Source organism: Lagenorhynchus albirostris, chromosome X, assembly GCF_949774975.1.
Source record: "Lagenorhynchus albirostris chromosome X, mLagAlb1.1, whole genome shotgun sequence".
Lineage (NCBI taxonomy): Eukaryota > Metazoa > Chordata > Mammalia > Artiodactyla > Delphinidae > Lagenorhynchus > Lagenorhynchus albirostris.
In genome coordinates, this window is record NC_083116.1 from 28,777,237 (window position 1) to 28,796,523 (window position 19,287).

The window sequence follows — 19,287 nt, forward strand, 5'->3', positions numbered from 1 at the left end:
TCATACAGCATGTATTCTCTTTGTGTCCTGACTCTTTCACTCAGCATAATCGTTTTGAGATTCACTCATGTGGATGGACGTATCGCTTCATTTTTATTGCTGAGTAGTATTTAGATCTATGGATGTGCCACATTTTGTTTATGCATTAGCCGGTTGACAGATATTTGGGTTGTTTCCAGTTTGGGGCTATTACAAATAATGCATAATTAGCCTTTTTAAAAGCGGGAAGGAGGGCAATCCCATCTAAAGCAAGTTGGGTTTTATTTTATTTTCTCCTCCCTGCGGGGCATCAGTACCATGATAGGTTCCTTTTACTTTTAAAAACGGTGATGAAAACAAATCTCATACATTTTGGTTATAATGATCCTTTAATGTCAGTGTTCTGTGCGTGTTTATTAAGTGTCTGAATCCTAATCAATATAAGGAAAAAAACCTCTAAAGACTCTGAAAGGACACTTCACAACCAATGATAGAAAATACAAGTCGTTCCCCTAGTGAGGTAAACTTTGGATAACATCGGGTTTATCTGAGGAAAACAAAGCCCGCAGAAAGTATCTTTAGATCTGAAAAACACTACACTTTCAAGATTAAGGATTCCATTTACTTACAAATAGGAACCCTGAAACACCTACGACTCCAGACCTCCCGGCCAGAAGCAGCGAGCGGGGGCTGCTCTTTCTTGCGATACGCGGGCTTTTCATTGCGGTGGCCTCTCCTGTTGCGGAGCACGGGCTCTAGGTGCGCGGGCTTCAATAGTTGTGGCGCGTGGGCTCAGTAGTTTTGGCTCGTGGGCTCTAGAGCGCAGGCTCAGTAGTTGTGGCACACGGGCTTAGTTACTCAGTGGCATGTGGGATCTTCCCAGACCAGGGCTCGATCCCGTGTCCCCTGTATTGGCAGGTGGATTCTTAACCACTGCGTCACCAGGGAAGCCCGAGTAAGTGCTTTGCATGCCGGGATTTGTAGTCCGTGAAATACTCGTCCCAGCCAAGATGGCGGAGCTGCTAATGACGTGCCCCGAGGGAGTCTGGGTCGCAAGGGGATTGGGCGGTGCGGGGATTCCGCGGGCGGGAAGCTAAGACCAGGCGTCCTGAAGTCTCGCGAGATCCTGGCGGGGCCCAAAAGAAAGCAGGATTCCGCTTAGAAGGCGGGGCGTCCGTTGGGGGCGGAGTTCTGTTCGGAGTGGGCCGGGAGTCGTTAGGTGCCGGCGTAGTGGCGTTTAGGCCGGGCCACCGCGATGAGGAGCGAAACCGTGGCCATGAAGGAGGAGAAGGAGCATAGGCCTAAGGAGAAGCGAGTAACCCTCTTGACTCCCCCGGGGGCCACAGGCAGCGTCTGTGGGCCTTCGGGGGACAGCATCAAAGCGGAAGATAAGCAGGATCGGAACAAGGAGAAGAAAGAGGCGTTGAGCAAGGTGACTGGCCGGCTGTCGGCCCAGGAGAGGGCGGGACCGTTCCGCCACCCGTGGAGGATGGTTGGGAAGGGGCAATAGTGAAGAGGCCATCAAGGGTGGGAGTAGTTTGTGATAGGAAAATTAATAGAGGCTAGTTGAGGGAGTGGGTGGGTGGGGGATATTATGGTCTGGGGGCCAGATCGGGTGCATCCTTATTTGGGGAGCAATGAGGGAATTTGTGGTATTCCTTAGAATTTTGAATTCTTTATGCTGATTGAGTAAGGATTTTATTTTAGGATGTGTTGGATGTGGTAGGGAAATATTAATAAATCAAGAATTCATGGCACCCACAAAAGACCAGGGTTGGTTTACTAATTTCTTACCACTGCTGAAAATGGGTGATAGAAAATGAGGCGAAGACCTAGTAAACTGTGGGGCTTCAGGTTAACAGAACCTGAGATTTTCCTTGCTCCAGGCAGTTCTCGTTTTTGAGAGTTGGTGGTTTTTTTTAACTACGTTACTATTATGTTTGACTAATCATTCTGAGCTTTCTGAACATTCTCTTGGGTTTTTATAAGTGATCTCATCTTTTAAAGGCCAACTTTCTTCAGGGACAGTGATTCAGGTTTGACAGAAAATTGCTTTGTACTAATTTTATTTTCCTTATTCATTTCTTAAGGTGGTAATACGGAGATTACCGCCCACTTTGACCAAGGAGCAGCTTCAGGAACATCTTCAGCCTATGCCTGAGCATGATTATTTTGAGTTTTTTTCTAATGATACTAGGTAAGATAAATAAATAAAAGAGGGAGGGGGTAAATGAAAAAGGTTTCTTCCATTCTTTTTAATCCTACTAATGTTTTCCATTTGATTTTTGAGCCTATCTTTTTAACATATGCATACTTGTAGTTCAGTCAGACACCTGCAAGCACATTGACATAATTGCTTTCCTCCCTGCAGCCTGTATCCTCATATGTATGCCAGAGCATACATCAACTTTAAAAACCAGGAGGACATTATTTTGTTCAGGGATCGTTTCGATGGTTATGTGTTCCTCGACAATAAAGGTAAGTCCTTTTAACTGAGGGGGGTGGTTTCTTTGTCATTTGTATGTTTAAGACAATGTGTGTATCACAGTGTTTTCTCGATGCCTTCATGGCGTTTCTAAAATCCTGGGTGATAAGATGAGCAACATTTAAAGAGTTTTACACATTTGATAAGCTTATGACAGCCTTATAAATAGATAATATGACTTTTTACAGTCCTCAGGTATTTGTATTAACCTATTATTTCTGTAGTTTGATCAACTGAATGAAATTGCCACAGTTTTCTCCTCCTGTGACTATTCTTTTGCCCGGTATTAGATGATCTGTTGTTTTGAGTATTTACTAGTTTCAACAGTGATACTGATAAATAACTCTTTAAACTTGTATGACAAATTTTAAATATTTACTTCTCATCTTGCTTCAAGGACTAACACTTATTTAAGTCAGATTCTTTATGTCAATAGTTGCCAGCTGGAGTACTGTTTAACATTCTAAGTTGTATATAATTAAAACATTGAACTTGATGATTTCCCACTTTGTATCCAGGAGTTTATAGGGAAGAAAAACTTCTGCCTTAACTCTCATTTTATTATCTGCTGCTTGCAACATTTAGTCAGAGAATGTCCACACTTCCATTTGCCACTTTTCTTTTGACTTTGCAATCATAGGTGAATGATGTGTCTTTTTGTTAGGTTATGTTTTTTCAGTATTAGTTCAAAGTTGGTAAAAAGGAAATCTTTGTCAGGAAATATGCCAGTAAAAGTTGAAGGATTGCTACTGTGTTTGTCCAGCTTTTATTAATCCCCTCAAACCGGCTACTTCTCCACTCCAAGTTTATTCCAGTAGATAGCAGTGATTTCCTGGAAATCTGAGTTGTGTTTAACTTTTTTCCTCTCTTTTTTATCCCTTACATTTAAACAAGTGATGGATTTTGTCAATTTACTGCTTTTTAATATCTTGTTCATCTAGACTTAGTAATACTTTCACACTTTATATCCTCATCACCAAATGCTTAGACAACCAGTCTCTAACCTTATAGGATTTTCCATTTTTTTCCACTTTCTGTATAATTTAATAGTCTTATATTGCCATGAAATTAATCTTTTTGAAAATAGTGACTTAAGATAGCAGTTGTGAACAAAAGTCCAAATTCCTTAGTCTGGTAGTCAGCATCTTCCATAGTTTGGCCTCACTTCTGTTTTTTTCAGCCTGTCTTCCACAATTTCCTTTTGTTTCAGTCTGGTTTATCTGTTCCTTCTCAAATGTATCAGTTATTAAGGTAATATGATTCTGCATTCACTAGGATTTCTAAAACCTTGTTTCCTGTGTGACTGCTTTGTGATGCCTAATGGTCAATTCTAGTAATTTATCCTGGCTTATGTTTACATGCCAAAGATCTAAGGATGGAATTTTTTTTTTTGCGGTACGCGGGCCTCTCACTGCTATGGCCTCTCCCGTTGCGGAGCACAGGCTCCGGACGCGCAGGCCCAGCGGCCATGGCTCACGGGCCCAGCCGCTCCCTGGCATGTGGGATCCTCCCAGACCGGGGCACGAACCCGCGTCCCCTGCATTGGCAGGCGGACTCCCAACCACTGCGCCACCAGGGAAGCCCAGGATGGAATTTTATACCTTGTATGACATTATTCTATAGCAGGGATCTGGTGTATTTTTCCAGTAGTCACTTGGGTTTTTTTTTTAATTGAGATATAACTCACATACCATAAAATTCAATGGTTTTTAGTATATTCACAAGTTTTGTAACCATTACCACTATGTAATTCCAGAATGTATACATCACTTCAAAAAGAATCCTGTATTCATTAGCAGTCATCTCCCATTCTCCTCTCCCGCTAGACCCTGGCAACCACTGATCTAACTATGGATTTCCTTATTCTGGACATTTCATATGAACTGAATCATACAATATGTGGCCTTTTGTGACTGCCTCTTTTACTTAGTATGTTTTCAAGGTTCATCCATGTCATAGTATGTATCATTACCTCGTTACTTTTTTTGGTTTTTTGCATTATTAAAAATTGTGGTAAAATGCACAAATAAAATTTACCATCTTAACCATTTTTAAATGTGCAGTTCAGTAGTGTTGAGTACATTCACGTTGTTCTACAACCAATCTCTAGAACTTCTTCTTGTAAGGTTGAAACTCTACCTGTTAAACAACTCCCCATTTCTCCCTCTCCCAGCCTCTTGCAACTACATTCTACCTCCATGAACCACCCTTCTGTCTATGAAGTTGACCATTCTAGGTACCTCATATAAGTGGAATCATAGTATTTGACTTCTAGTGACTAGCTTATTTCACTTAGCATAATGTCCTCAAGGTTAATCCATGTTGTAGCATGTGTCAGAATCTCCTTTTCCATTGTATGTATATACTTCATTTTCTTTATCCATTCATCTGTTGAGGGACATTTGGCTATTGTGAATAATGCTGCTATGAATGTACAAGCATCTGTTCAAGTCTCTGCTTTCACTTCTTTTGAATACATACCCAAAAGTGGAATTGCGGGGTCATATGGTAATTCTATTTTTAATTTTTTTGAGGAACCACCATACCGTTTTCCATAGTGGCTGCACCATTTTATATTCCCACCAGCAATGCATGAAGGTTCTAATTTCTCCATGTCCTTGCCAACATTTGCTATTTTCTGGGGTTTTTTTCCCCTTTAATAGTAATCATTCTGACAGGTATAAGATGGTATTTCATTGTGGTTTTGATTGGCATTTCCCTAATGATTAGTGAGGTAATAGTTTAATCTTTTCATATGCTTGAGCACATAGCATCTTTTCATTTGCTTATTGGCCATTTGTATACCATCTCTGGAGAAATGTCTATTCGAGTCCTTTGAACATTTTTTAATCAGATTATTTGGGGTTTTTTTTTGTTGAGTTGTAGGAGTTCTTTACGTATTCTGTATATTGACCCCTTATCAGATATATGATTTGCAAATATTTTCTCCAATTCTATAGGCTTCCTTTTCTCTCTGTTGATTATGTCCCTAGATGCACAGAAGTTCTTAATTTTTTTTTAATTTATTTATTTTATTTATTTTTATTTTTGGCTGCGTTGAGTCTTCGTTGCTGGGCACAGGCTTTCTCTAGTTGTGGCAAGTGGAGCTGCTCTTCATTGTGGTGCGCGGGCTTCTCATTGTGGTGGCTTCTCTTGTTGCGGAGCATGGGCTCTAGGCGCACGGGCTTCAGTAGTTGTGGCTCGCGGGCTCTAGAGCACAGGCTCAGGAGTTGTGGTACACAGGCTTAGTTGCTCCACGGCATGTGGGATATTCCCGGACCGGGGCTCGAACCCGTGTCCCCTGCATTGGCAGGCGGATTCCCAACCACTGTGCCACCAGGGAAGCCCCATAAGTTCCTAATTTTGATGTAGCACAGTTTATCTATTTTTCACTTTTGTTGCCTGTGCTTTTGGTGTCTCCTGGTGTATTTTTTAATAACAGCTTTACTGAGATATAATGCATATGCCATAAAATTCACCCTTTTAAAGTGTACTGTTCAGTGTTTTTAGTATACTCACAGAGTTGTGCAGCTGTCGCCACAATCTAATGTTAGAACACATTTCTCTAAAGAGAAACCTCGTACCCATTAGCTGTTACTCCTTATCTCTAGACAAGCACTAACCTACTTTCTATCTCTGTAGCTTTACCTGTTCTAGAGATTTCTGATGTATATTTTTGCACTTATAAAAATCAATTTTATTAAGGTATAATTTACATATTAAAATGCATCCATTTTATGTGTGCATTTGGTGACTTTTGACATATTTATACCCCTGTATAATCAGTATTGTGATCTGGTTTTTTTGTTTGTTTGTTTGTTTGTTTTGGCCATGCTGCATGGCTTGCAGGATCTTAGTTCCCCCACTAGGGATTGAACCTAGGCCCCTGCAATGAAAGTGCCGAGTACTAACCACTGGACTGCCAGGGAATTCCCTCTGATGTATTTTTTAAATGAAAATTAGTTTGTAGATTTTTTTCCCCCACATATCACAATATCACACTTAGAAGTTGAATTTAAGTGAGTATTTTAATTCCCTCCCATATCTTTTCACTAAGTTATCAGTATGAACTGGGAGCTCCTTTGGCAACATGTTGATTTTAGTTGTGCCAATGTGATTTATGCCTGTTGGGAGACCTATTCAGACCACTGTCATCAAAGGAAGCCTAGAGAGTGGTGGGTTGAGTCTCTTGTATCCACTTTTGACCTTTTCTTTCTTACAACAAGTATGCTATTTTTTCTAAACAGGTCAGGAATATCCTGCCATAGTAGAATTTGCACCTTTTCAAAAAGCTGCAAAAAAGAAGACTAAGAAAAGAGATACTAAAGTTGGGACTATCGATGATGGTACAGTATAGCTCTAGTTATGTAATGCTAATGCCATGGTTTTTTTAATTTAATTTTTATTTTATATTGGAATATAGTTGATTTACAATGTTGTGTTAGTTTCAGGTGTACAGCAAAGTGATTCTGTTATACATATACATATATTTATTCTTTTTCAGGTTCTTTTCCCATATTACAGAATATTGAGTAGAGTTCCCTGTGTTGTATATATAGTAGGGCCATGGGTTTTTTAAAAATATTACCTTTGTGGGAATTAAGTGGACTCCAATCTTTTAAATTAAGGAAACATAGGAAATAAAGTTCATGAGAAATGTAATTCACTGATGAAAGCTTTGCTTGTTAGAATGGAGGTGGGTTTCCTCTAGTTTTCACTCTCTTTGGCTAATGGCTTTTCATCCCTTCACCATTAAGCAATATATTTTGACTGTTGAGTAGTAAATCACCTTAGGTATATTAGAAGACAATGGGAAAAAATCAGATGTTTCAAATTACAACTCCTTGAGGCCTCTTACCATTTTTATGATTATTTATTTGACTTTTGGTTTCCATTTTTATAAAGAGGAAGTGTTATCATTGAGAGCTGTGATGGAAAATTTTCTATACTTGAGTAACTTAATATAAAGTATCTGTAGTGGCCAGTCCTGTTTTCTAGGCTTTGAATATGCAGTTAACTGCACACATAGTAATTCCATTGAACTGAAATACTAGAACTAAAAAACTGAAATAATTGCCATTTACGGTAAACTGGATCCAGATTTTGAGATCTCTGTAATGTGGTTGTGTTGGCTAAGGACTTAGCTGCAATATTTTATATCAGATGGGCATTTTAGAATCAACTAGTTTGGTTTCCATTATTTATTACTATAATGGGTATTTTATAAGGAAAACACAGAAAAGACTCAACACACAGCTGCTTATTGATTATATCATAGATTCAGACCGTGAAGACTAGATCAAGTGACATGCTCCACAGTGCATGCTCCAGATACAACATAATGACTCAGATGTGTTACCCTTTCTGATGTCGGAGGCATCTAGGAAAGAATTCCAGAAGTTACTATCACCTCTAGTGCCACATCTAGGACATCTGCCCTCATTTATCTGTTTAGAACACCTGATTTTCATATGCTGAGTTTAATTAAAGTGAGGTGTACTGATGCAGAAACTGCTTACATGCTATAAATGATAGTCTCTGAAGGTCCCATAACTATGGCTTGCAGTTCTCCCATAGATAATATTTCCTATTTTGTTTAAAGTCTGCTATGTTTTCTATTTACTTAAACAATTATTTAGATCCAGAATATAGAAAATTTTTGGAAAGTTATGCTGCAGATAATGAGAAAATGACATCTACTCCAGAGACACTGCTAGAGGAAATAGAAGCAAAAAATAGAGAATTAATAGGTAAGTGGGCAAAAGGAATTAAGGGCAACAGCTTTTTCATCAGAAGACCTGTCAGACTCCCACTTCTGTCACTTGCTAGCTGTTTGACCATGGGAAAGGCACTAACTTCTTTAAGACTCTGTTCTACTATAAAGTGCAGATAATACCTGCCTCACAGGATTATGAGAATGCATTGATAAGATGGGAAAAATTCTGACTTATTTAGTGCCACACAAATGTAACAGAAGTATAAAAAGTTTGAAGACTCATATAGGACCTTAAGATGTTGGTAAGCCTTTGAAGATCAATTGGTGTTTTCTAGTAATAAGCTCATATTCCTAAAAAAATTTTGACCTGAAAATGTCAAAAAATGAAGTTAGTTACTGCAAAATTGAAAACCACTTGAGAAATTCTAGCTTGGATATTGGTTTTAGTAGTAAGTTGTCACTACTATATCAGCTCTAAACATAAGCACAGCCTCTGACCCAGGATTTCCACTCCTAGGAATTTATCCTAGGAAGGAAGTATGCTTTGCAAAAAGCTAGCTACAAGGTTAGATAGCATTGTTCAGAATATTGAAGAATGAGTTAAATATTCTTCTAAAACTTGGTTTTTATTAATGGATGCATAATATAAGCCCATCTCCGATACTTTCCAAGGAATAAATTCCCAGAAGTGGAATTATGGGGTCAAAAGTATTAGATATTTTTAGCCCCTTACCCCAGTTTCTTCCTGGTTGAGCAAATTTATACTCCCATCTGTAAAACAAGAGAATGTCCTTTGCACTTTATTCTCACTGACCGGGAATTGCTCTTTTTAATAATTGTTTTATTGTTTTAATTTGAATTTCTTAACTTTTAAAAAATTATTTTAAACCTTCAGAATCGAAATAGAATACTGTAAAACTTCTTTCCAATAATATAGTTGTGAACTTACTGTTTAAGGGGTGTAGTTTTCCCACCTTGGGTGGTTGGCAGGGAATGTCAGAAAACAGAATCCTTTCTAGGGGTTGATTAAGTATTATTAATAATCTGTTTACATTTATGTAGCTAAAAAGACAACCCCACTTTTGAGCTTCCTGAAAAACAAGCAGGTAAACCTTTTGTTTTTATAGTTCTCTCAATACTTCTATTTCATTGGTTTGCATTCTGTGAATATAAGAGCATTGGGATCCTATAGGAGAGATAGCTGCTTCTTCTACCATTATTCTTTAAAGAGTTGGCTCATTGGCCTCACTCTCTGGCCTTCTTCTTCACTCTGGTTGTTGGACCAAAGATTCACTCTGCAAAACCAGGGAGTCCTTAGCTTGCTCCAGAGACACTCTCTTGATTTCCTGAAAGCCTCTGGATAATGTAGTAAGGCAGCATTGGGAGACTCTGATATTAGCAGGCCCTGATCTTTATTCTCTCTCATATTTTGAATGGGGTGGTGAGGGGGTTAAGGAGATAGAAAATGGGAAGGAAAGATGATATAGTTAAGTGGGTGCCCACCGTACCTTCAAGACTAAGTTTTTGGTGGCAGTTATCTTGTTTGAAGGTTTGTGTTGATGTTTCTTTCTAGAGGATGAGAGAAGAAAAGAGAGAAGAAAGAAGGAGGCGAGAAATAGAAAGAAAAAGACAAAGAGAAGAAGAGAGGAGGAAGTGGAAAGAAGAAGAGAAACGAAAAAGGAAAGATATAGAAAAGCTAAAGAAGATAGACAGAGTTCCAGAAAGGGACAAATTAAAGGATGAACCAAAGATTAAGGTATGAAAATAACTTAAACTGACTGCATGTTGCTGAAATTTGCATGTACTGTATCTACTTCTTCAAATATGCATGCATCTTGTGTTGGTGTAAACAGTTTTTTTGGTTTTGTTTTTGTCTTTTTTGGGGGGGGGAGTGAATCAACAGAAGCCTTTCCTATAATAGTAATAGTATTATTCTTTTAATTTAAGATAATTTAAAAGATTAAGTAGTTTACATGGTATTCAGTGCAGATCTGTGTTATTTTTAATCATTGAAAATGTTCAATTTTGGATTATTATTTTCTCAATTCTTCATAAATAAGGGCTTAGGGCTGGCTGGCATGAATTACGGGTTTTATTCAGCTTTTCCTTCATTTTTGATACATGAAGTTGCCTCATCTGTTTGTTTTCCACTGTCCTCAGGTACACAGGTTTCTGTTACAAGCTGTGAATCAGAAAAATGTAAGGACCAAGTACATGATACAGAGCACCTAGTATCATGTCACACACACAGGTCTTAGTTAATAAGTCCTTTTGGTGGTGGTGGTAGTGTTACCTGTAGAAAACCCCTTCAGACTGACCTAAGTCTTCTTAAAAGCTGAGCCATTTTAAATTCCTACCTTAGAAGGAAGCTCAGATGACTTGCTGATGCTCTGCTGTGTACCCAGGAGCTTCAACAATATACAGCTAGAGGACAACCATGCCTAAAGAGCTCTTTCCCTTCTCTTCTTTTTATATGCCTCTCATAACTGGCTGCCTTGTGGGAGTACTAGGGATATACCCCCTGCATTATGTCCTTTCCCCTCTCACAGGATTCCCCACGTTACCTTCTTGCATCTACCTGGGAATCTGTGAGCAGCAGATTCTGATTAATATATTGCATGTAGGAAGAGGAAAACCTATAGAAAGATCCCAGCCTTGCTACTTCCCTTCTGAGGGCATGGCTTGGCAGCCCTTACTTCAGCGAACTTCCTGGGGAAGTACTTGTACATAGTACTTCAGAGAAAGTCAGAGAAAATCTCACCGAGGTGATGGCAGGGTCTCCTTTTACCTCCTCAAAATTCAGCCGTTCACGTGGCTAGGGTTCCCCTAGGCTCTCCAGGACTCATTATTGGTGATAAGGGGCTTGGCGGCAGGGTGGGGAGGTTCCCATCTTAATTCCTTCTAGCGATTTCTCTGTCCGCCATGCCACAAGTGACTTGACTTGCTATTTCTGTCAGCAAGGCAGAAGGTAGAGCCAGCCATGCTAGAGATATCCGTTAATGTTCTTATTAGAGTAATGAACATCTTGGCTTCTAACAAAGATGTTCATTAGAGAAATAAGAACACTTCCAGTGAAACCTGCACATGGTATCCTCACTTTACACTGGTGCCTTCTTAGTGTCCAGTTTGGACTCACCATTTGCAGTGGCTGTCTGTGTGCTGAAACACTTCATGCTTAAGTCTTGTGGTGCTTTGCCTCTTGCTTGGTGGCTTGTATGATGCCTTCACCCTGAGATGAAACTTTCTATGATGCCTTCACTCTGAGACTTGAAATTCTTCTATTTTGACTAAAAATCTCTCTGAATATCCAACACTTGGGGGTATTCTAGAGAGATTTATAGCAGTGGCATGAGAAAGAAATTTTTGTTAGCAATTTGGACTTTATAAACCACTTTTAGTTTAGAATTGCATTCTGTCATATATATGACATTGAGCAGAATTCCTATTCAGTACAGATGGAACTTCACAGTTCCATTGTATGAGGTATTTGGATTTTTAAATCAAATGCCAAATAATTTTTGCTTTTCATCTCTAATGATAATATGATTGTACCATCATAAGTATGTAACTACTCTCAGACTCAAGGCAAAATTATTCCTGCAATGGATCTCTCCTTTGGTGACCTAGGTATTTGTCATTATAATTACTACGTAAAAATAGTCCAGCAGTAATGATCTGCTTAGCATTTTAAATTCATACCATATTTTCCTATCAAGTTATGCCAACATGCTGGGCTACAGAAGGCATACTTGAAAGTGTACGTTGGTCTACTTAAAGGTTGACCCATTTAAGCCAAAGGAGTCTTGATCCTATTGCCACAAAGTGATTAAACCACTTCATTTGAGTGGATAACACTTTCACATTAATAGCGTCCTTTTAGCAAATTACTGCTCTCATGCACTAGTTGTTCACCTGAAAGTTTATGAGTACCTGCAGAGACGGGGGCCTTCTATAGCCTAAATTGAAAATATTTAGTATATTATTTTCTTTGGTAGAATCAGAAGACAATGTCCCACCCTTCAAAATAAACTTAAATTTGTTCTCTTTAAAGCTGCTCAAGAAGCCAGAAAAAGGCGATGAAAAAGAAGTGGACAAAAGAGAAAAGGTCAAGAAATTGGACAAAGAGAATCTGAGTGATGAAAGAGCCAGTGGGCAGAGTTGTCCATTGCCCAAACGTTCTGATGGTGAATTTAAAGATGAAAAGCCTAAGAGGTCGGTAGTTGAGGGCTCTTTGGTACATTTGTTTTTGGTATGTTTCTAGGTGCTAGTTTTACTGCTACTTTCTGGACTTGTACCTGAATCAAGATACTTGGTTTTACGAGGTGTAGGGGGATGAGGAGGACAGGTTTCAAATATTTTAGTATCTTAATCTGGGTGAATGACTTTGGGGTTTTTTTTTATTGTTTTTCAAAATACTAGTAGTTTTTTTTAAATGCTGCTCCAAAAGTTCAACCTCATTGTAGTGGCCAAGTCAGGATCAGAATGTTCCTGCATTTGTGATTAGAAGAACTTTGAGGGTGCATACTCAGATTTGTTTCTCATGCAGACCTGAAGATGAGAGTGGCAGAGAATACAGGGAGAGGGAGCGGGATTATGAACGAGACCAAGAGCGCGCCCTGCGCGAAAGAGAGAGGCTGAAGCGGCAGGAGGAAGAGCGCCGCAGGCAGAAGGAGCGCTACGAGAAAGAGAAGGCTTTTAAAAGAAAGGAAGAAGAAATGAAAAAAGAGAAAGAAGCCCTTCGGGATAAAGGAAAGAAGCCTGAAAGTACAGAACCAGTAGGCAGCTCAGAAAAAACTGAAAAGAAAGAAGAAGTGGTTAAGAGAGATCGCATAAGAAACAAGGTGCTGCTTTTCGTTAAACTTATTTTCATGAGGATTTCTTTTTCTTTTCCTGCAAGTATAAAGGAAAGGGCTAGCTCGTTCATTATAGAATTTTAGGGGAACTTTAACTATCTGCACCTTTTTTTCAGTCTTGGTGGGGTCCTTTTGTTAACTTATTGTTAATAAGTTTGTGTATGTATTTCAAACACACACAAAAGTAGAGAGAACAGAGGAATAATGTGATGTACCCATCACCCAGCTTCAGCAATTATCACCTCATGGCCAATCTTCTTTCTACTCTAGCCTATCTTACTCCTACTGGATTATTTTCAAGCAAATCCTAGACAGATAATTTCTTCTTTAAATACGTCAATATTAAGAGTAAAGACATTTTTTTTGGCCATGCCCCGAGGTGGCATGCGGGATCTTAGTTCCCCAGCCAGAGATCGAACCCATACCCCCTGCAGTGGAAATGCAGAGTTTTAACCACTGGACTGCCAGGGAAGTCCCAAAGGCTTTTTTTCTTTTTCTTTTTTTTTTTGTTTTTTTTTTCTGGTACATGGGCCTCTCACTGTTGTGGCCTCTCCTGTTGCGGAGTGCAGGCTCCGGACGTGCAGGCCCAGCGGCCATGGCTCACAGGCCCAGCCACTCCGCGGCATGTGGGATCTTCCCGAACTGGGGCACGAACCTGTGTCCCCTGCATCGGCAGGCGGACTCTCAACCACTGCACCACCAGGGAAGCCCAAGACTCTTTTTCTTAATAAAATAACCCTAATATCATTTTCACACCAGAAAAAAAAAACAAAACTGACAATAACTCCTTAGCATCCTACCTACTCAGTGTTCAGATTTTCCCAATTGTCTCATTAACATCTTTTTTATAGGCTCTAAACAAGGTTCACAAACTGTATTTGCTTGAAATGTTCCCTTAAGTGTCTCTTAATCTAGACAATTCCTCCTCCTCTTGCTTTCCTACCATTTATTTGTTGCAGAATCCAGTTTGCCCTGTAGAGCTTCTAACAGTCCAGATTGGCTAATTACATCCCTGTGGTATCATTTAACATGTTCCTCTACCTTCTGTGTTTCCTTGAAAACCAGTAGTCATATCTAGAGCAGTGTCAGCAAATTTTTTCTGTCAAGGGCCAGATGGTAAATATTTCAGGCTTTGTGGGCCATGTGGTCTCTGTCACAACCGGTAAGCTTTGTAGGAAAGTAGGCATAGACAACATGTAAAAGAATAAGCCTGGCTGTGTGCCAATCAAACTTTATTCACAAAAACAGGTGGCCCCTCATCTAGAGGCCTGAATATATTCAGACTCAATTGTTGGCAAGAATACTTGATAGGTGGTGTTGTGCAGTTCCTACTGTATCATATCAGGAAGCATACAATGTCTGGGTATCCTTTTATTGGGACGTTAAGATTGATCAATAGTAATCGTATTATGGTTATGTGATAGGATGTCCTTGCTCTTAAGATACACAGGCTGAAATATTTAGCAATGAAGGGTCATGATGTCTGCACTTACTCTCAAATGGTTCTGCAAAAATATAATGTGTCTATATACGTGTATGCCTGCACACACTAGAGTCGGAAAAGGTACATGTGACAAAATGTTAACCATCGTGAATCTAGGAGAAAGGTATGAGGTATTTGTTGTACAAGTTTGGCAACATTTCTATAGATTAAAAATTTTTTAAGATAAAAAGTTGGAAAAACAACTGATCAATTAGTTCAGGTATTATAAGCCTGATCCATATATTATAAAAATTTTTATCAGCCTTTCTCCTGATAATTTTGTTTAGATGCGTTATTTCATAAGGTGGAGGAAAGGCAAGAAAAGCATTTGATCCTTTCCTTTTATTTACAGTATTCAGAGTAATGAGTTGGTGTCCCAGCAACTTGTAGGGGCTATCCATGAGTTTTGTTCCGTTTAGTCTTTAAGAACTTGTGGATTTAGAAATATTTGGTGTACTCCAACTTGTTACTATCAGTTATTGTCCTTGTTGATGGATGTTTAAATTGTCCCATCTTTGCACAGTAGGAGCCCCATCATCTGTTTCTTTAAATGCTACGCAGCAGTCTCATTTGTTTTAACGTTTCATCTTGTTAAAATAGTGAAATATTTTGCTGGAATTATTCACTTGGGAATAATGCTTTAAGCCTAACTTTCATATGTCAGAGAGAAAGGGCAAGGAAGGCTCATGTCTTGTTTTATTGAATTTGAAAAAAGGCCTATACATTTAAGTTTTCCAGGGTCATACTGTCATAACCAAACACATTACTTGAACTGAGGGGTACCTGGTGACTTTATTGAGGATTATTTAGGAACCTGAGATCTAAAGTGCCACCTAGAGAGTCTCAAACTAGGCTATTACCTTGTTAAACCTGAATTAAGAGACAGTCATATTTGTGCTAAGTTACAAGGGTCTGAGCTCATAACTTCAGGGAGGTCTTCATTTAAGACTTTGCATTCTTTATTATTTTTGTTTTTACTCCTAAAATGTTCTCAGGTGGTGGTGCATTTTAAAGTGAATTTACTGATGGGGAAGAGAGCCAGTGGCCATGGTTTCTAAGGAAAAACTATTCAAGCTGATTCAGTTCATCTTGAGATGGTTAAGAAAATTAGGCAGTAGACTTATCAAAAATTTACTCTAGGCATATAAAATAATACGTATTTTTAACTGTTGCTTAAAAAGTGAAACGGTTGTTTTTCTTTGTAGATAGGGGAAAGGAAGCGGGCAGTTTGAAGCAAATTAACCATCGGCACTTACTGTCACGTACTGTGCCCTCACATTTTGGTCTTGTGTGGGTTCTTTTTGGTATATGTCAATATATAACTTATGACTCTGAAAATTCCCTGTAAATGCTTAGTAGCAATGTTGTAACATTAACATTTCATTTTACTTTAGGATCGCCCAGCAATGCAGCTTTACCAACCAGGAGCTCGAAGCCGAAATCGACTCTGTCCCCATGATGACAGCACCAAGTCTGGAGATTCAACCATAGAAAAAAAGCAGGAAAGTGGTATTAGCCATAGAAAAGAAGGAAGCGAGGAGTGATAGGTCCAAATGGCCTTAGGTGTCCTGACTGTCTAGGCAGCCAAAGAGCACGAATTAAGCAATCCAGAAGTGCCTTCAGGGCAAAGGAATAGAGAGAGAGAAAGGGGGTCGCTGTGCTGGTGGGGTACACTGCAGAGGAGTATGTTTTGCGTCAAAGCAGGAGCCCGATTGCAGGTTCAGATTGGAAGTACAATTTCATTTTTTATGCAGTTCATACAAATTAATTTTAAAGTGTCAGACAAAGCTGAGGGAGAGGACATACATTGCAGTTTGCAGGCAGGAGACGTCAAGAGAGGACTTAATTAGGTATGACACGAGAAGAAGATACGGGAACTGGCTCTAAAATCAAAAGGTTTTGTTAATCCTGGATTGAATTTTCTTAATTTCAGTGGAGCAGAGTCACTTTGAAGTCTTGTTCAGATCTAGTTATAGTCATTGTTGTTGATAACTGTTGACTTTGTGTAGTGTAGAAGCAACAAGCATGTAATTGTAATACAAGTACAGTGAAGGATATAACAGATTTTCGCTTCTGCAAAAATTTAAATAGTCATGTCTTGTCTATATCCTATGTCCTAAAGTTTTAGGATTAGTTTTAGTTTTTTGTTTGCTTACGTGAGCTTAGCATAAAAAAAACTTTTTTAACATCTCCTTTTGCCTTTAGCAATTTTTATATTACTAAAGCTTAACCCTTAGTTGGTGCTTGACAATCCAGTCTTTGTTTTATCTTAGGTCTGGAGCTGAGTGCCTACCGTCTCCAGGAAGGAAACTGCACCAATATTTGTTCCTGTTAAATAGCAACTTTTAATCTTAGTTTGTTTTGCGTCGATATCAATAAACATCAACATCACTCAAGTACGAAGCTAAGTGTTTATTAACTTTACAAAATAGCTGTTAGTTTTGAGAAATTAAGCTTTTGATACTTAATTAACCTTTTGGGAATTTTGAAAGTGGATGAATGATATTTGTTACTACCTTCACTAGCACTATGCCTATATTTTGCTCACCTAGAAGACCAAATCATTGTTCACCAGTCTTGTTCCATAAGAACCAAAATGTCTGGACAACATCCTTGAGCTGCTGCTTCATTTCCATCCTGCCATCTTCTCTAATGTGACATCAGTTTGCCTTTACTTTATAAGTCACTGCTTTATGTTTACTCAGCTTTTAGAAACCAGTAGCCCAAGAGGCAGGTAAAGAGGAAGAGCCATCAAAGGTGATTGAAAGAGAATGGTCCTCAACTGGGAGAGAGTACTGGCATAATGGAAGGGGTATTTTCAAGGAGGAGAATGGCTGGCAGTGTCCCATGCCACAGAGAGATTAAGAAAGATAAGAAATGTGCACTGTTCACTGGATTTGGCAGTATTGAGGCACGTGTGAACTGGTGAGGCAGAAACCATGTTACAGTGAGGGTGAGTGGCAGGTGGGAAATGGAGATGGGGGCAGTTGGATATACAGGTCTTGGAGCTCAGAGAAAAGATTTGGGCTAGAGATACAGGTTTGGAATTCATCTATTTTTAGGTGATCATTGAAGCCATGGGCCTGGATTTAATCACTTAGGGGGAGAGAGTAGAGAAAGAACAGAAACAGGCCTAAGGCCCAGCCTTAAAGAACTCTAAGGATACTGTACAGGTAAGGAAATGTGTAAAGACAGAAAAGGAGTAGCCAGAGAGCAGGTGAAAAACCAGAAGACTGGTATTATATTACTAACCCAAGGATAAGAATGAAGAAGGGGAGTGGCCATCAGGGTTGGATGCTGCTGGAAGGTCAAGTGTGATGCCTGAAAAAAGGCCATGGGGGGACTTCCCTGGCGGTCCAGTGGTTAAGACTCCACACTTCCACTGCAGGGGGTGGGGGTTCGATCCCTGGTCTGTGAACTAAGATCCCACCTGCCATGTGGCACAGCCAAAAAATATATTTTTTAAAAAAAGGCCATGAGATTCAGTGACTTACAAATCATTGATGACCTGGAATGATAAGGAATGAAAGCCAGACTGGGCTGAGAATGGAAACAGCATAGACAACTTTTCAGAGAAGTTTGGCAGTGAAAAAATGGTGATGATAAAGGGTATTGGGGAAGGATTTTTTTTAATATGAGAAATACTAAAGCATGTTTAGAAGCCAAAAGGAAAGAACTGAGAAAGGATGAATACCCAGGGGAAGTGATAACCACTAGTGTAGGTTTCCTGAGAAGGCAGGTGAAAAGGGAACCTGTTGGCAGCTTAGGAGAAGCATCACCCCAGAACCATCAGTCATGAGTTGGCATCACTTGCCTCTGTGCCCAGCCTGGGGCCCGTTGCCAGCCCTCTCACAGTTGTTTTCATGTCAGTGCCTCCCTCTCTTGTTCTACTTGCTGCCCAGTCCAACTCATTAAACCACACTTCCCCACCCCCTCTTTTTTTTCTTTTAACTAATTAATTAATTTTTGGCTGCATTGGATCTTCATTGCTGCATGTGGGCCTTCTCTAGTTGTGGCAACTGGGGGCTTCCCTTATTGCAGAGCACAGGCTCTAGGCACGCAGGCTCTAGAGCGCAGGCTCAGTAGTTGTAGCGCATGGGCTTAGTTGCTCCGCGGCATGTGGGATCTTCCCAGACCAGGGCTCGAGCCCGTGTCTCCTGCATTGGCAGGCGGATTCTCAACCACTTTGCCACCAGGGAAGCCCCTTCCCACCCCCTCTTAAATTTCTTCCATTCACTTATGTATTCACTTAACATTTACTAGTCACTGACTGTGTGGAGGCCCTGGGGTTCAAGGACTCAAGTCCTTGTCCTTGAGGAACCATGGGCCAGTGGTGTCAAGAGACAACCAGAAATAACCAGGGCACAATGCACCATGTGAGAGGGGCTGTGATGACGGCCTGAGGTGGGAGTCTCCTTCCCCTAAGCTGCCAGGTGTTGTTGAAGAAAATCCCTAAACCAGACAAACTGCTGAGACTGCAGGAGGGCCCTCCCTCTTGATAAGCAGTTGATTCCATTTTTGCCTTCTTCGGACACAGGTTTGATTTCTTTGGAAATAAAGACAGGATGGAGACAGCTCAGACACTGGATATCTGAACATTCATCAAGCACCTCCTATGTGTTGGCACTAAGGCCACAGTTGTAAACAAGGTCCCTACCCTCCAGATGCTGACAGCCCTGGAGAGTTTGCTGCTCTGGTGGAGAGAAGCGATTCTAAGGGAAGTAGGCATGAGAAGTTCAAGGAGTGAGGGCAGTGGGAATAGCTACCTCCA

At 39.9% G+C, this 19,287-nt stretch overlaps 1 protein-coding gene across 3 annotated transcripts; it reads left to right on the forward strand.

The window, feature by feature from the left end:
• The first annotated feature begins 1,171 nt into the window (after positions 1-1,171).
• UPF3B (UPF3B regulator of nonsense mediated mRNA decay) lies at positions 1,172-16,912 on the forward strand. 3 transcript variants are annotated; one of them, XM_060138322.1, is made up of 12 exons: positions 1,172-1,411; positions 2,070-2,176; positions 2,351-2,457; positions 6,712-6,810; positions 8,104-8,214; positions 9,243-9,286; positions 9,754-9,936; positions 10,341-10,379; positions 12,232-12,392; positions 12,727-13,021; positions 15,911-16,016; positions 16,788-16,912. In XM_060138322.1, exons 1-12 carry the CDS (start codon positions 1,235-1,237, stop codon positions 16,799-16,801), a joined length of 1,443 nt encoding a protein of 480 aa, XP_059994305.1. In that variant the 5' UTR covers positions 1,172-1,234; the 3' UTR covers positions 16,802-16,912. The 3 variants fall into 3 exon arrangements, with proteins under 3 accessions (XP_059994305.1, XP_059994304.1, XP_059994306.1); XM_060138321.1 differs by having other exon boundaries at positions 15,911-16,912; XM_060138323.1 differs by lacking the exon at positions 10,341-10,379 and having other exon boundaries at positions 15,911-16,912.
• Positions 16,913-19,287: the final 2,375 nt, after the last annotated feature.

Coding starts and splice junctions, on each gene's coding strand:
- UPF3B (XM_060138321.1), top strand. CDS start 1,235: ATGAGGAGCGAAACCGTGGCCATGAAGGAGGAGAAGGAGCATAGGCCT. Junction 1,412..2,069: donor AGAAAGAGGCGTTGAGCAAG/GTGACTGGCCGG, acceptor TCATTTCTTAAG/GTGGTAATACGGAGATTACC. Junction 2,458..6,711: donor TGTGTTCCTCGACAATAAAG/GTAAGTCCTTTT, acceptor TTTTCTAAACAG/GTCAGGAATATCCTGCCATA.